Raw genomic sequence first — 17,851 nt, forward strand, 5'->3', positions numbered from 1 at the left:
TTCTACTTATTAGAAGTAACTTAATGAAGCAGTGAAGTTGGTGTTAAAATACTCTGCATAGGAAAATATAATTCCTGCTTTGTTTGTAGTTGATATCCAAGCACGAGTCCTTTCATTACCGTGAGAAGAACTGTAAAGCCTGTTCCATTACCTTTTTGACCACAGGAATAAATGTAATTTCACCCTCACTCAGGAAGAACCGTGGCATTACCGCTGTCCCCGATCCACTCCTGTGCGCCTCTTTACTGGAAGTGTCACTAATTGATGGAAATCTGACTCTTTCCTGAGAGCTTGAGGGAAACGCTTTCATTTGGATCTTCGAAAACCATCGACGCTTAATGATCCCACTTAGACGACCAAGCTAACTATTCCAAAAGGTCATCGCCTTAGCGACGAGCACAAAAGCAGCTTCTCCGTCACCAGCGTACGATTAACAGGCCCGTCTCCCCAGTGTGTCCTCATGCGTTTGAAATGTAAAATTCATTCCTTCTTTCTCATTGACCATGAGTCAGAATTTAGAGATACTGCTCGGAAAATCCTCTGAGACATGTAGGATATTGAAAGTCCGGAATTAGATCACGTCCCCTTCTCCTAGGACTCTATGGTAGATACATTTACACTACCAATAAGATGTGCTTATTTAATAGTTTGACATTTAGCGTCAGGAGGAATATCGTCCTGCGAAAGTTGCTTTAGTAAACAGATGACGCAAACTTTTATGGCACTTGAATAGCAGGCCTGTACTCTATTTTATTTTATTCTATATCAGAATATCAGAAAAGCGTAAACATGTAACAACAGGTGTATGTGCAGTCATGCTAAGGGACGCTTTACAGTATGTGTAGATTTACGTTGGTGATCAGTGGCCTGGGAAAACCCCTGACATTTTCTATTACATACTGTAGCAGTGGCGGCCGGTGGTGATATCAGATTAGAGCGCTAAACCCTATTATCTATCAATAGCTCGACAATGAAACTATTAGCCTTTGAGTCTTAAGGGACTTCACCCTAATCTAAACGTATAGGCTTAAGCAACATGGAGAGAAATGAGATGGGGAAGATTAGCAAGATCTCACACCGTTCCTGTTCAGGAAGATGGCGAGGAATTCTCTGTAGTACGAGCTGGCATGAAGGAGAATGACTGGCGCCTGGCTGGTGCGAAAGCTCAAAGATATGTTCTCTCCTTTCAGCATCAGGTCTGAGTAGATAGAGGAGGACATCGCGCTGCCGTTTCTGTTCGGCTCGTACGGCTCCTTGAATGTGTACGTCACCGAGGTGTCGGGTCGGAAAAACGCAGAAACCTCTGGAAAAGAAAAGTTAGTTACACTAAAGAAGGTTAAAGAGGAATAAGTAGACATAAACTTCAGTGTCTGAGGGATAACAGACTTAGCTAAAAATTAATTAAAGCACATAAGAATTGCCTTGATATAAAAATAGCACCGGCTACAAAACAGGTCCTATGATCCCCAGCTCTATATTCTGTAGCACATGAACCTGAAAACATGTTCCTAGCTCTGTATTTGCTTAATATTGCATCGGTTATTTTGGGAATTCATCAAAGGGGTTTCCTGTTCCCCAGCAGGGCCGTACGGCTCTACGGCTCTAGGACTAGACTTGAGGGAAATAAACAAATTGTTAGAATCATGGATTTACAAAAGGTCATAGCTTCCTTAGCTTCCTTTGAAAAGTTTACTTAATGTGTGTTAACATACAGTAGGACCATGGGAACATAGAACCCTTTCTTATGTGTTCATTATGAACCATATAAATCCGGGGAATATAGGAATGACCCCGCTGAGAATACTAGCAAGCTATCTAACATTAGAGTAGCCGGTTAGCTATCATTAGAGCAGCTAACAAGCTAGCTAACATTATCTTATCTTATCCAGTTTTCTAGATAAATAACTAACATTAGGGTTGGATCTTAGCCTGTGTTAGAGTGACTAACTTACTTAAAGGTAAAGCCTGGTTAATACCTCTGCATCCTAGTCTCGGTAAACACCTGAGGGGATTGTGTGCTAGCGGTCGCGCGAGTCTGTACTTCTGCACGTTAGGGGACAGAAACTAAAAACCGAAATATAATCTATTGGAGTGTCTAGGGGGAGGAAGTGGAGAGAAAGAAGCATGTAGCTATACTATTTACTACTAGGTTCTAAAACACACAGATATGGTGCTATTAGGTATTAAAATCAACTAGACAGAGAACATTTTGGGAATTTGCATATTTCTCTTCACAGAAAACTTTCAGAATGCAGCTCAACACTTGTCTGTCTCCTGTCTATCTTGCTGCACGTCTGCATTTTCTAATGCGTTGTGTGAGGGATGCCACATTTGCAGACAGGTTGGAGTATTATATTGGTAATCCTGCTCTAAATTCCACAGAAGATGGGTCAGCTTCTTGTCTAAAACGTTTCTGGGTTTCTAATACCTCCTGACCAAAACCAATCCATATTTGCCCGATGGATGGTTGACTCAGGATGTGTTAGGGGCAGTGGTGGGGGGCAGTGGTGGCTTGATGGTTAAAGCTCGGAGTTACTGATCGGAAGGTCGGAGGTTCAAGCCCCAGCACTGCCAAGCTGCCATTGTTGGGCCCTTGAGCCCTTTGGCCCTTAACCCTCTCTGCTCCAGGGGGCGCTGTATCATGGCTGACCCTGTGCTCTGACCCCAACTTCCTGACATGCTGGGATATATGAAGAAAAGTATTTCACTGCGCATATGTATATGTGATCAATAAAGACTCGTTATCATTAAGTGCTGTTAGGATTTTGGAAGTGTGTGAGTAGCTTCCAACTTAGTAGCTATCACTGATTAATACGAATGTTAGCCAAGGATAACGAGCACCTCAGTTCTTTCAGTCATCAACAGTGTACACAATGCAGTAATGGACAATGCATCTTTAAGCTACGGTGTGTAAACTATGGCTGAGAAAACATGGCCGTCGTTCCTTTCCTCACCTTTGTGACAGAAAGTTCCGGCGTATGACGAAGCCCCACAGTCGCAGGTGAAACCGTTATGCTTGTCTAGGCACCGGCCCTGGTTCTGACACAGGTGCCCGTAGCTGCTGCAGTGGCCTGGGCATCTGGGGCGGACTCCGGGTGTGATCTTCGCTCGCTCCTCCAGATCCAACGTCTTCCCATTCAACTTCAGCGACCGGATGCAGCCCAGGAAGCCCTTCTGCCTCGACGCGGTTCCTCCTGAAGAACACAACGAACAGGCAGTGCATTTTTCTCACTACATCAGATTTTATGAGGGGTGACATTATAAAGAGCCTCCAGCGCGCCCCGGGTTGATCTGTCAGATGGTATACGCTGTCAGCAACACTTTGTGAGGACGGTCGGAGCTGTTTTAAATAACAAGATGATGAAAAGAACGTTGTGGGTGGAACAGACTCAAAAGGCAAAGTCGTCTTTTGTCGAACGCGCAGTTTCTGTCTTTCTGAGTTCAACTCTGGCATCCGTGCCTATTCAAAACAAATGATCGGCGTGCTCTTTTCTCTTCTCATCAAAGCCCAACCTTCTGTCATTCTCCCAGCTTCCAATTCACAACCTCACTGTCCTTTGTATGTTAATTGCTGCGGGGAAAACACTCATTTTCAAATGCTGTTGCTGCGCCACTGTGTATGATGAGCTATTCACTTCCCATGCAAATTAAAGCAATTGGCACCGCCTTCGTATTACTCTTTTCCATCTTAATGTAAATTTCCTACCAGAAAAAAATAAAATCCAGTGTGCAAAGCAAGTCAAAGCATTCAGATACCCTGCTAGCTACTGATCATCGCATCTCATCAAAGAAAGAAGGAAAAAGTGGCATGAAAAACAGAAATCTATCAGAACTAACCTTCAAACCTATTTGGCTAAAATGAAATGACAAACTGCTCTGGAGGGTTTGTGAGCGTTGAACCACAAAACGGCCGTGTACAATACAACATTTTTGACAGGTACAAAACACAGATGACTCTAGGCCTTACTGAAGAATTATTGAAGAGAGCGTACAACATCACACACTGAGAGAGCGTACAACACACACACACACAGAGCGTACAACACACACACACACAGAGAGAGCATACAACACACACAGAGAGAGAGAGCGTACAACACACACACACAGAGAGCGTACAACACACACACAGAGAGAGCGTACAACACACACACACAGAGAGCATACAACACACACACACACAGAGAGAGAGCGTACAACACACACACACAGAGAGCGTACAACACACACACAGAGAGAGCGTACAACACAACACACACAGAGAGAGCGTACAACACACACACACACAGAGAGCATACAACACACACACACACTGAGAGAGCGTACAACACACACACACACACAGAGCGTACAACACACACACACACACACACACACACACACAGAGCGTACAACACACACACAGAGAGAGCATACAACACAACACACAGAGAGAGCATACAACACACACACACAGAGCGTACAACACACACACAGAGAGAGCATACAACACAACACACACACACACAGAGAGCATACAACACACACACACTGAGAGAGCATACAACACAACACACACACACAGAGCGTACAACACACACACACAGAGAGCATACAACACAACACACACACAGAGAGCGTACAACACACACACACACACAGAGAGCATACAACACACACACACACACACAGAGAGCATACAACACCACACACTGATAGCAAAAGAAATACAATACAATAAACATGTTTATATTATTTATACTGAGATGGGTTTAGTGATTCTGGTGCTAAGTTGGTGGTCAGGGCTGATGTTTTTTCGTGTATTTCCATGAGAGTACGTGCCACGCTGATCTCATAGTTACAATGGTGTTTAATAGGAGAAAAAAAATCATAAGAGAAAGAACTTCCTTTCTCACTCACGATTTTTCAGTCACGCCCAACCTCATATTAATGAGAAATCTGAATTCGGGACTCCAGAATGCGATGTAGCTCTACGACACGTTTGTGTCAGGCTTGGCTCGGCTACACGGATAATCTTACATAGATAAGATAACGAGCATGATGGCTATGACAGCGGTATTAGCATGAAACTTGAAGCTTTGGAACTTGATCTTTATGTAGAAATGAAGTCTCATTTGCGCAACTCTCAGCAGGTAATCAGCAGCATTGTGGGTAATGTAGTAAACTCTAGCAGTACTCTGGTGTTCCATTTCACCGGCAGAATGGAAATCGTCTTATTGGACATTTTCAATCAGTATAAACAAACGGATTATTTTACCGCCGCAAGTCTGTTATGAGATTAGTCAGGATCCTGTTGGGTTTCTGTGTATAGAGTGTCGTGACCCTGTGTTTAGCTGCTGGTGAGCAAGGCGATGGGAAAGGGGAGGGGTGTGCGCCCTCTGCTGGGCAAACAATTCACACCTCTCCACAATAACATTGGTTCAGAGATAAAATGGACAGAATGACTAAAGTCTTTTTGATAAAATAAAATAAGATTCTAACAAGTAAACCTAGTAGGCTAGGTAAAAAAAAATACTAATGTGGAGTGTGACATCACAAATTAATTGAATGCTGAACTTGGGCACCCCCAAAACAGGCAGAGATTCCATTGTAGTCGGTGTATTTTCCAGTGAAAACAGACCAACACGTTCATGAAATGAGTTTAAACTAAACTAAAAAAAAACAAAACAAGGTCTACAGAATTTTATTACAAAATAAATCTTGGACACGACTGATGATCATATGTTAATTATACAAGATTCATATACAAGTATTTCACGGTGTAATTTAAAGAAGAACCACATAAGCATCCTGCCTCAAATCCCCCCCCCCCAAAAAAAAAAACAAAAACCTGAAACACAGTCAGGGCTGAAATGAAGAAGAGCAGCCAGAGACAGATCACACATGAGGCCCCCTAGTGCTACTCGGCCACTTTTGTAGCCTATTACTTAGCAGCGTTTCCTTAGCTAAGCTATTTATGACGAGGAAATTATGTCTCCAAATTACACTCATTACTGCCACTGATACAGAGGCCTTGTAACATTAACTTGTCGAGGTATTTCCTGTAGAACTTCATGTGTACTTTTTGCAGTGATGATGTATTTAGGATATATTTATTTATTTCACTGATGGAGAACCCGATCTACATTAGCGAATAAAACTCTGCATCGATGTCCCTATGAAACATGACAAGACAGTTTTAATTATACAGCACACAGGGCTTCTTCACGGCCAATTAGTCAACTAGCCATTCACATAGACCTCTGACTTGACAAATTTAAATCATGTACCTTTTTTTTTTTTTACACAGCCCCAGTACAGATGTAGACCGGATGGACGTACGTCAGAAAGCGAAGCGCAAAACATAACTTCACATCGTGGCCTCCGAGGCAGAGCAAGTTCAGGAATGAATAAAGTTCTTATTATAATCCCTTCAAATGACTCTCATGTCAAAACAAGTCAACACTGCAGAGGGCATTAATACAGATAAACTAAGTGTGTAATCATATTCCATTTGTCTTGTGGTCAACTGCACCTCTAGTAACATTGAGAAAATTGTCATTTATTGGCATAAATGTCATATTCAGTGGATTGAATTTCTTTATTAGATGTGAGGAAACTGATGTATCTGTTCCTGAAGTAGTATATGCTGTAATAATGCTACAAATGCTAGCAATGCTAGGTCTGTGTAGTAAAAGCAGATCAATGGACAAGCAGTATTAAAATATGAAGCTTTTCCCCTCATCAAGAACCTAAACTGGTCTTGTATTAGTATAATTATCATATCTGTGACACTGAGAAAGCCAACTCACTGACACAAACATTTTCATAAAGCAGCATACAGAACTACTGTTCAGAACAAGATCAAGAGGGGAACATGAGAGGAAAACACATCACATGCACTGATCACTGATGTGCTAGACAGTACACTCCACCACCATCATCAAAACTAAATAGAGGGAGTATCTTACTGAAGAATGGTGTTGATCTGCCTGCATTTGCTCCTGAAACCAGACATCAAGAGCTGAGAACATCTAGCCCTTTGTGTTGAGAACCCCAGACTCAGAATAGCATACTCAGGCGAAGGTTCTGAAAATTAAGATGTAGACCAAAACTACTAACCAACTCGGACTACTGAGACCCAGATTATGACTGTGAGTACTAACGATAAGAATGTAACTGTTCAACCCAAAACTCAGATTTGTCATACTGAGTCTCAGTCCCAGAATCTAATCATCAGCGCTGAGTCCTGGGACAAGAATTACGCATCGAAGGTAAAACTCAGGCCAAGACTCTAAATGTCTATGCGGAAACACAGGTCAAGAATCTACATAGCTATAAAAGGTCAAACTGGTCAAAAGGTCAAAATTCTGAGACCCAGTCCAAGAGTCTAAGCATCATCATGTTGCTTTAGTGTCTCGTCACAGTGTTTTTATTTGATTTTGAAAAGCATAATAGTTGAAAACCTTAGAAATGCAATAAACATATACTTCACCATCTGTGTATTTTTTAATGCCTTTGATAGACATTTAATTATGTTGTCTAATTATGTTTAAATTTGGCTAATTCAGCCTGAAAAAAAAAAGTTTAAACAGCTTGAATAGTTTCTCACATTTCCAGTCCATCCACGTTGATCCCTGACTATTAACGGTAAGAAATAAAAGGTTATTACTATATTTACTATCCAGAAGAATGAAGAAACTGCTGAGAACAGAGTCTACAGTGAAAGTGTAGAATGACGATCCAGCACAGATGTCTCCCATGTGTCTTTTTCACAATATATTCTATATGCACTCTGAATAAACGACCTTTTTATGTGTTCCAACAGAACACATGACTGAATACATTTAGGAAGGTTCCGTATAATGAGTATTCAAAATATTCTGCATGACCCTGCTGAGACCCCAAACCCAGATTTGAGTACTGACACCGTCTTGCTGCATTTGTTGTTCTTTGTTTTGTATTTTTTTTTGTAGTGTCGTCTTTTGCTCTCTCTGTGCAAGAGTGGTTTAGGATGATAAATTTGTGCACTGTTTCTCTTACCCACAAAGAGCTGGCTGTTGAGCTGGAGGTGGATGTGCCCCTCAGTGGGGGCTTTCTGCACTGATCCGGGGTAATGGTCCACACTCAGAGACGCCTCTTTGACGTTCCGCTCGGCCACCACGTGGTGCCAGCGCTCGTCGTTCAGAGGGACCGGAGTCTTCACGCGCACCTCCAGTGGCCCGTTTCCCACGTCGAAGGAGAAAACGACTTCGGTCGGTACTGGAAACAGACACGGGGAACTTATTTATTTATTCACTTACTGAAGAATGACACGTCATACTTTTATCCATTTATAGGTACTTTTATTGCCGTGAGACGTCCATCAAACAAGAAGTCTTTCCCTAACAGAAGACGTTTCTCCTCTTGTAAAAAATTATAATGCAGCTTTCCATGTTCCTATGTTATCCTTCCTATAAACATTCTCATTATTTATACATCTTACATAAATGCATACAAACAGAAAACGTCACCATATATAACACGTCCATGTTTATGAGCTCCTACTATAGAAACGATACGATACTGTAGCCATTCATTTAAACATTTCTGTTTATAAACATTAATATATACATATATATATATATATATATATATATATATATATATATATATATATATATATATATATATATATATTACACACGAACCCTTCTGATCCGATAATTCAACCACGCTGTGGATTAACCATCACATTCCAACATAAAAATAGCTGTTATAATTAAAGGTGCATAAAAATGCCCAGTGTCATAACCGTACATATCCAAATCAAAGTATTAATCTGTATGACTGCAGAAACTTCTAGAACATTCCTTAAAAATGGAGTTGTCCTCAGGAGTTTATCACACCGCTGCTGGTAAACATTTCCACCTGATATGCTGAATCCCTTTAAAACATCTAACGGAACATGTTATTAATCAGGCAGCTGGAAACAGTGCTGTGATACCTGTATAATATCACACCTCTCGTTCAAAATGAGTTTCTGTTGCAGATTTGCACCGGAGCTCTGGGTGCTTTTCTTCACTGTCCTAATGAGATGTGATTATCAAAAGGGATAAAAGATCAAGTCTGGGGAGAAACAAATGCGGGAAGGTGTGTGGCTCGAAAATAAAGTCATGGAGGGAAAATGAAGCGGGAACGGAAAGCCGCAGGTCTTTAATCTCTGCGCGGGTTTTAAAATTTTGTGTTTTTTTTTTTTTTTTAATCTGCCTTTGGATGAGAAAACCCTGACGCTCGAGGTTTACAGTCGGAGATGAAAGAAACTTGATGCTTTTCCTTTCTTTCCGGCGAGACCACTTTCTCAAACGGAATTAAATTCAGCTGAGCGTTTAGAGCAAAACACTTTTGGCTGCGTTTCAAAAATGAATATGTTATTTCAGGTCAGTTCTGGGATAACTTTACACTTGCGTCAACACAATTCGACTCCAGCGACTTGTCCAGTTTGAAACTGTTCCCTGATGGACTCGGGCTTGCTAATATATTAATATCGCACATATACGGTAATGACGAAGAAAGCCTTTCTGCTCGTGCTGTATGTTTAAAGCCATCTGTCTGTATGTTCCTCTCCAATAATCCTTCATCTCGTTCTACCCGAATGCCTTCCTGTAGCAGCTGTTCTGCTGATTTTGTGTAAGACTCGTCCCCGGCTCGAGAGCACGGTTTGAGGGGAGAGGGAGAGAGAGAGAGAGAGAAGAGCGCGGTCTGTCATCGAGCGGATCCGTGCTGCCGAGAACAATAGCGCGGAATCGCTGATCGTGTGTTAGGAGCTGTTTGTTATTCGCAGCACGTCCGAGCAGGTCCGCGTACAGCACAGGCGCAGTGCAGCGACTCCAGACAAACAATAAATACACACACACAAAACATAACACACTGACAAAAAGATCTAATGATGACCTCTCTGTCAATATCTCTAATGTCTATCAGCAGCCGGGTATTCCGCATCAGAGGACAGGATCCGCGGATCATTTCATCACACGCCGCCGCTGTACTCGGCTTCCTGGGTGTCCCTTTTCGGGTTAACGTCTCTCTCCACTCAGAACAATGGGAGGTTAATTGAGCTCTTTCGGCTAAAGGATGTGTCATTAAAGCAGAGCAAGCTTCCGGGCCATGTTCAGGTCTTCCCCCGCTCTACACTCATCCATCACACCAATCTGTTATGGGCTAAAAATTTTACGCTCCTTATTTTAATGAGGTTCAGGCTTTTATGCAAAGTGTCCACACTTACAAATACTATACATACATACATACATACATACATATATATATATATATATATATATATATATATATATATATATATATATATATATATATATATATATATTAGGAAATTATAGAATAAAATCACCTCCAATTTACACGCATTACTTTAATTTAGCATAAGCCCATATCCTGACTTCTAAAAAAAGAAAATAAAAAAAAAGTACTCATTTTTTTTGGTGACAGACTCAACACCTTAGATTTTTATTTAAGTTGTAAAAAGTTATAACAATAAAACGCCTTTAGATAAATAGATACATTTAGATAAAAAATAAAGCGTTATTTATTTATTTGTTTGTTTTTGGGTGTTGTTATCCCTGCAGTATTTTAGTTGTGTACATGTGAAGGATATTCCTTTTTTTAAAACTATATTTTGTATATACGTTTATTAAAAAAAAAAATTCCTCAAGGCATTCCCACACACAGACAATCCATTTACCTGTTAATATAAGTGAAATTTAGAGAAAATAAAAATTCATATGTTGTCCAATTTTAAGTCAGTGACGAAGCTGGATATGTTTACAAACATGGACTACGTGTACGTGCGCATCACATGCCGGTCAAGGTCTACATTCGGGTTGCAGCCATATTCTGAATACGATGTTTATATGCGTACAGGCATCGGAATATTCCTGTATACATTCCTAAATATCTAACCTACAGCTAAGCTTCTGTCAGCAGCTACAATTCCTTGTGGGCTAAGCATGCGCGTATATCTCCTTTCAGTGGATTTTCTGAATAAGGTGTTACGACAAATACAATAGGTTTCCAATTAAAACACGGGTGTGAATCAGAATCTGTGGAATCAGAATATCGTCTCAGTCTAAATCGGACATTCGGATTGCGGCGTTTACATGACTCGTTATTAATCAGAATATTGCCAAAATTCCGATTCATATCAGAATATTGATGTGCACGGAAACATAATCAATGTATGCACGAAACGTTTAAAGGCGATGAGAATCCTGTGGGCTTTCACAGAAGTCGAGTAGAGTGCGCTGGACAAGTCACAGCTCAGATGGTATGACAAGAGAGGCACGCATGATTATTTACACTCAAGTGGATTTCAAAACAAAAGAGACGAAAATGTCTAGCCTGTGTGCTGAAATTTCCCCTGAGAGGCAGCGTTTCACTCGGCCTGTATATTCAGCCGACGGCTCCTCCAGATTATTTTTCCATCGAGGATAAGAGCCACATACGTTTTGTAAATAGGATTTGTCAAGAAAAGAACAAAAAAGAACAAACATACGAGCAGAGACAAACAGCAAAAAAGAATCGAATGAACAAACACGCGCTTCTCCAGAGCGCCCTTGATTTGCTTCACATGAAGAGCACTTTCAGGATTCTTTCCGTTACTTTGGCTACACTGTATATTATTTTATTAAAGTATCCGCTGCTGTTTATTTAATATTTAAGATCAGTTGCACATTTGTCAAATTGGAATTGTCAAACCATCAAACATCCTTCATCATGCACGCAGTCCATCTCCATACAATTCGCCTCCGTTTTCCACAATCTGGCATCTCAGTTTTTAATAATCATCCAACGGAAGCTCCTTTCCACCACTTTAAGTGAAAATAAAAACATTTACGAGTTTAATTTGTATCGTATCACAGCGCTGTTGGATTCTCAATTCTGATCGAGACAGAAAGTCTTCGTTTTCTATAGTGACGGTTAAGGCTCTGGTTACTGATCAGAAGCTCGGGGGTTCGAGCCCCAGCGCTGCCAAGCTGCCACTGTTGGGCCCCTGAACATGGCCCTTAACCCTCTCTGCTCCAGGGGGCGCTGTATCATGGCTGACCCTGCGCTCTGACCCCAACCTCATAACATGCTGGGGTATGCAAAGAAAAGAATTTCACTGTGCTGTAATGTGATTAATAAAGACTCATTATCATTATACAGGGACTTTATAATGGATAGGAAATTTTTAAGTAGATTTAAAATTGTGTGTTGTCGTTTTGTGAAGAAACATGTATAATTGCGAATTAGACATTTATTTACGGAAGGAGTCGCCAGTGTTAGTGCTTTCTGGTGCTTAGGACAGAAGGATTTGTGCTTTCTGGTTTCTCAGTAACATGACAAGCTACATTATTATTATTATTATTATTATTATTATTATTATTATTATTCAAGAAAGAGAAAAAAGGAGAGGCTGGTGTATAATGTATAATGTAAGTAATAACAGGAAATAAGTTGTTTTGTTGGACGTTCCAATGACATTAATGTAACTAATGACGAAATGTATGAAGCACAATTCACTCACAGCTCAGCTCGATTCGGATGAAGTCTTTAATTCCCAGGTTCTCGAGGAACACGCCGCTGGAGGAGGAGGTCTTGAAAAAGAATGAAATATCAGCACTGAGCTCCCCGTGGAACGTGGGGAAGTGGAGGTAAGAAGTCTCCTTATCGAAGTGGGCCGCGTTCCAGAAGTCATCTGCAGAGAGAAAGCATTTAGGGAGGCGCCATACCACCGCGAGCTCCAGAAGCCTTTAGTCATCATTTGAAGTGTAACTCGATATAGAGATGCTTTGAGAAGTTTCACTGAGGAGCAGGAGGCTCAGAGTCTTACACAACTGTGTTTCTGTGCGTTTAGTTTTTGGTACATATTTCTACCTCTGTGGGTTTTTTGTTGTTGTTGTGTTTCCCAGTGTTTCTAGCGGTACAGTGATAAGGTTCATATTTACAGTTGAGGTCATACGTTTACATACGCCTTGCAGAATCTGCAAAATGGTGATAATTAAGAAAAAGAGAGATCATAAAAAATTGCATTTTGTTTTTTTTCTTTAGTTCTGCCCGGAATAAACTATTTCACATAACAGATGTTTACATATAGTCCACGAGACACGATGATAACTGAATTTACACAAATGAACCAGTTCAGAAGTTTACATACGCTCGATTATTAACACTGTGTGTCGTTACCTGGACGATCGACGCCTGTGTGTACGTTTCGTGATCGTTGTTCACGAGTCACTTGTTAGTCCTGAGCAGTTAAACTGCCCGCTGTTCTTCAGAACATTCCTCCAGGTCCTGCACGTGCTTTACTTTTCCAGCATCTTCTGCATATTTGACCTCTTTTTCCGACAGCGGCTATATGATGTCGAGATCCATCTTTTCATGCTAGGGACGACGGAGGGACTCGTACACGACTATCACACAAGGCAACGCAGTGCATTAAGAGTCAGGGGGGTGTAAACTTTTGAACAGGATGATCGGTGTAAATTGTTATTATTTTGTTTAAAGGTCTTCTTTTTTCATTTCGTACTGCCCTTCAGAAGCTACATAAGATATTTACATGTTTCCCAGAAGACAAAAATTGCCCTCGCGAGCATCAGTGAATGTTTGCACCTTTAGTAATAGTTGTGTACGAGTCCCTCAGTCCTGTGGACTGTACGCAAACATCTGTTATATGAAATAGTTTATTCAGGGCAGAACTAAGATGGACATTTTGCCGGTTCTGCGTCGTGTGTAAACTTATGACCTCAACTGTAACTAACTTCCTGTTTAGATCTTCAGGTTGAACGTAATTAACTTAATATTTCAAGCACTAAAGTGACAGATACGGGTACAGATACGGGTACAGATAGTGGCATGGCGTTACACCCCTAGCACCTGAATATCACGAAAGGTTTTTAACTCTTGGCTAAGACTGGGTTGGAGCTGGTGTGATAAACGGATGTGAGAATAGAGTTTCAGAATGAATGATGACCGAGCCCTCGTATGTTTCAGTTTCACGACAACTATCTGCTGCTTGTCTGTCTCATAGCTAGTGGTTTAAAAGGCAGTATACATTACTAGGTTACCATTGCCATTAGGCGAATAATTGAACTGAATACCACCGGGCGTAAAATATCACGTCAAAATACGTTTACAGATAACGTGTTTATCCACGCCGCTGTATTTTCCGCTGCCATTTTTGTCGAGACTGGCTTCAAAAATCGACCAGATTAACGGATCCCATCAAGTGGCTTTCGATTCAGACGTCATATTTAACAATTAAGAATGAATACTGCGCAAGTAGGCAGCACTTTCAGTCCCACTCTCGGATACGCCGTTGTCAGTACTACATACTCTTCAGAATATTCGTGAAATTTTGGTACTTACTGTCACCGTAGCACTGGAGGGGACCGACCCGATACGCTGCCTCTGACCCCGGCCTGCTCACGTCCCCCATCGCTAACAGCCTGACAGGCAAATGGTCTTTATGAGAGAGGACGCCGGAATCGTTCAGCCTGTCCAAAACAAAACAGAAGACACTCAAACACTATAACTGCTTTTTATGCTTTTAAAGTCAAAAGCTTGTCATTACAGTCGTTCCGGCACGACGTGCACACACTAGAAATAACCATCACCGGAAATTGATTCACTTACACCGCACGTACTTTACCCATTTCTACAGTAACCGAGCCAGTGGGAAGAGGTCGCTAAAGACTGGAGCGTGTCACTGCTTCCCTGTCTTTTTAAGTTAGAGATGCTTTCACTTCTCTGTGAGACATCAAAGACATCAGGCTTTACTAGCAGCCGTTAGTTTATCAGTGAGGACTTTTTCCTTCTGACACAAACCAACCATAAAAATTACATATAAACTTTTTCAAACCCTGTTGTGTTTTAATTTTTTTTTTTTTACATTTTGTACAGACTTCTATTAAACATGTATTTTTAAAGTAGACGCGGTTATAGCTGTATAATCTGGAAATCTGCAGGTTTCAGTACCAGTCGTCGAGGTCGCGGTCACAGTTGCAGAAGTGCTCCGGATTCACGCAGTCGTCGTGGACGGCACAGCCGCACTGCTGAGTGCCCGGTGCTGCCCCTGCCCAGTACGTGTGGGCGTCTCCCGACCGGCCCACCCACCAGGTAAACGGCGCACCGTCTGCACAAAGCCAATCATCATCCGTGATGCAGGAAAAAACAGGTTTACTTTCGAACACCCGATACCGATCACCGGCCGATACATCGGTGCGTCTCTAATCTGAATACAGCATATCAATAACAAATCTAAAACATACAGCCAAAGAAACGTGAACAGACATCCACATACCATAATAATAGAGATAAAAGATTATATAGAAATAAAAGATTTCTCAGAAAACATTACATTAATTAAGGCATAATTGCACAATCTGTCACATGTATTTAATGAAGCAGTTTGTATTTACTGTACCTGTGTTACGTCTTAGCATGAAGCACTGACACGTAGCCGGTGTTTAGTCGCTATGTATTTACATATTTAACTTGAAAAGAATGGATCATTTCTACATCATTACCTTATAAAAATGTGTAATAACACAGCATTATGGTAAGTTCTGCTGTCCGGGGTTCGGTGTGTATTTTAAAATCCAATATGGCTGAGTAATTAGTGCTTATTGTACTCTATAAAATAACACTCAGGTGTAAATACCCTAGTCTCAAACAAATCTATCAACCGGCTGAAACAGTGGAGTCAGATTTTATAAAAGTGCTTGTGTGGACAAGCAGCTTCAGCTCGAACCCCAAACCCTAAGCAGAACCTGTGTGTGTGTGTTTTTTTTTAAACACCGGGGAGATTGGCATTGATTTGTCTCTCGTCTGCTCACATCCATCCATCTCGAGTTGTCTGCCTCTGCTTTGGGAGAAGCGTGCACTCTCATTACTCTTCATCTGACATTTAGGGCATTATTTATTTATGTCCGACACTGTCTTTCTTCTCGGCTCATCAGCATCCGCGCTAATGAGACAACTAATAGGCAGCGATTTACGCCAGAGTGCTCGGGCGTCTCCTGTTTGTTCAGAAGGCCGAGAGAACAATTATCGTAGCACTCGACCTTTAAGAGGCCGCGCACGTATATACGCCTGTAATTGGACCGGGACAAAAACAAACAAACAGCAATACAGTGGGAAAAAAGAAAATAATGAATATTTACACACAAACACACCATCGGCATGCAACCAGCTTGATGTTAAGTTCTATATTATGTATTTTACATGTTAGAAATGGCTATAAAATCAAAACCTGCCTCAACATCACGTACATACGATGCATATAGAATAAAACACGGTTATAGTTACAGTATACAGTTTATACAGTTTATAATAATCCATGAGTGGTACTGTACTTAAATATGAACTAATGATGAGTTAAGGCATGTACTAATCAGGAAGTATGAATTCATGCGTGAATAATGACCGCTTTAAGTACATGTTAGTACACGTTCGTTACACGTGCATTAATTTCAATTAAACGTGCATTCATTTCAAATCGAACGTAGAAAGACGCACTAACAATAAACACTGATCATTTGATCTCAGCGCCGTCCGGCGATGTTCGTGTGCGCAGCTGCATCTGCCAAATTATATAAACTATTTGAGATGATGTATGTTTATTTCATGGTCTTTCTTATAGAGTTGATTCAGTTTGATTTAGTTTACATGTTATGTGTTAATGAATACATTAACTAACTAACCTCCCGGCAGCTCCATCAAACCCCTGCAGATGATTCAGAATGCTGCAGCGCGCCTCGTCTTCAACCAGCCCAAGAGAACCCATGTCACACCCCTCTTCATCTCCTCCACTGACTTCCTGTAGCCGCCCGCATTAAATTCAAGGCCTTGATGCTCACCTACAAGACTTGTCTGGAACAGCGCCCCCTACCTCAACTCTCTCCTGAAGGCTTATGTTCCCTCACGCAATCTGCGATCGATGAGCGACCGACGTTTAGTAGTTCCCATTCAGCGTGGCGCAAGGTCACTTTCCAGAACCTTCACGCTAACTGTTCCTCAGTGCTGGAAGGAACTTACAACCTCAATCCGGACCGCAGAATCTCTCTCCATCTTCACAAAACAGCTAAAGACCCTCCTCTTCCGTCAACACCTAACCAACTCATAATAAAAAAATAATTACTCTGGCACTTACACCTCGACTCTGCACTTTGCTTCTTCTGGAACTCAAGTGATGGATCTTGTACAGTAGCACTACTCGTATTGTTCTCTGCTTGATATCGCTTTGCTTGTATTCTTCTCATTTGTAAGTCACTATGGATAAAAGCGTCCGCTAAATGAATAAATGTCAATGTTTATGTAAATAACACACATGCACTAACATGCACTAAAGGTGGTCGTTATTCACGCGTGAATTCATAAGACTTCATTAGTTCCTGATTAGTACATGACTTAACTCGTCTTTAGATCAACAGTTTTTAAAATGTATTAATGAATGATACATCATACTTTTTAACCATTTATAGTTACACGAATGTCGAGGAACATCCGCAAGACATATTGGTTCCTGTTAGCGCGTACGCTATAGTGGCTATAAACAGCCGCTCCCTCTCAGTCTGTCTTTTGGTTTTTCTGTTGAACCTAATATCTGGAATTCAATTCGCGTCAAGAGCATCAAGACGAAAAACAAACAAACAAACAAACAAACAAACAAACAAACAAACAAACAAACAAACAGAAACACCAACAACCACAGCTAGTCAGTTTGTTACTAGGAGACTGGAAATTCCTCTATCCTGAAGACGTCCTTTTACAAAGTGCTGACACTGGAGACTCCTTCATCTCCTTATAAAAAGCTTCGAGACCTTTTACTTTGTTT

General features: G+C 41.1%; 1 protein-coding gene across 2 annotated transcripts in view; it reads right to left on the minus strand.

Annotated features, from left to right (window-relative positions):
• The window catches only part of cntnap3 (contactin associated protein family member 3), a 116,286-nt gene that overhangs the window by 11,756 nt on the left and 86,679 nt on the right, over window positions 1-17,851 (minus strand). For both annotated transcript variants that reach the window (XM_017488340.3, XM_017488339.3), the window contains exons 14-19: window positions 14,992-15,148; window positions 14,383-14,510; window positions 12,542-12,712; window positions 8,023-8,241; window positions 2,955-3,194; window positions 1,079-1,303 (exon numbers count right to left, since the gene is read on the minus strand). In XM_017488340.3, the coding sequence (XP_017343829.1) occupies window positions 1,079-1,303; window positions 2,955-3,194; window positions 8,023-8,241; window positions 12,542-12,712; window positions 14,383-14,510; window positions 14,992-15,148 (1,140 nt within the window). The remainder of the gene's footprint in view (window positions 1-1,078; window positions 1,304-2,954; window positions 3,195-8,022; window positions 8,242-12,541; window positions 12,713-14,382; window positions 14,511-14,991; window positions 15,149-17,851) is intronic.

This window comes from Ictalurus punctatus, chromosome 16, assembly GCF_001660625.3.
Source record: "Ictalurus punctatus breed USDA103 chromosome 16, Coco_2.0, whole genome shotgun sequence".
Classification (NCBI taxonomy): Eukaryota; Metazoa; Chordata; class Actinopteri; order Siluriformes; family Ictaluridae; genus Ictalurus; species Ictalurus punctatus.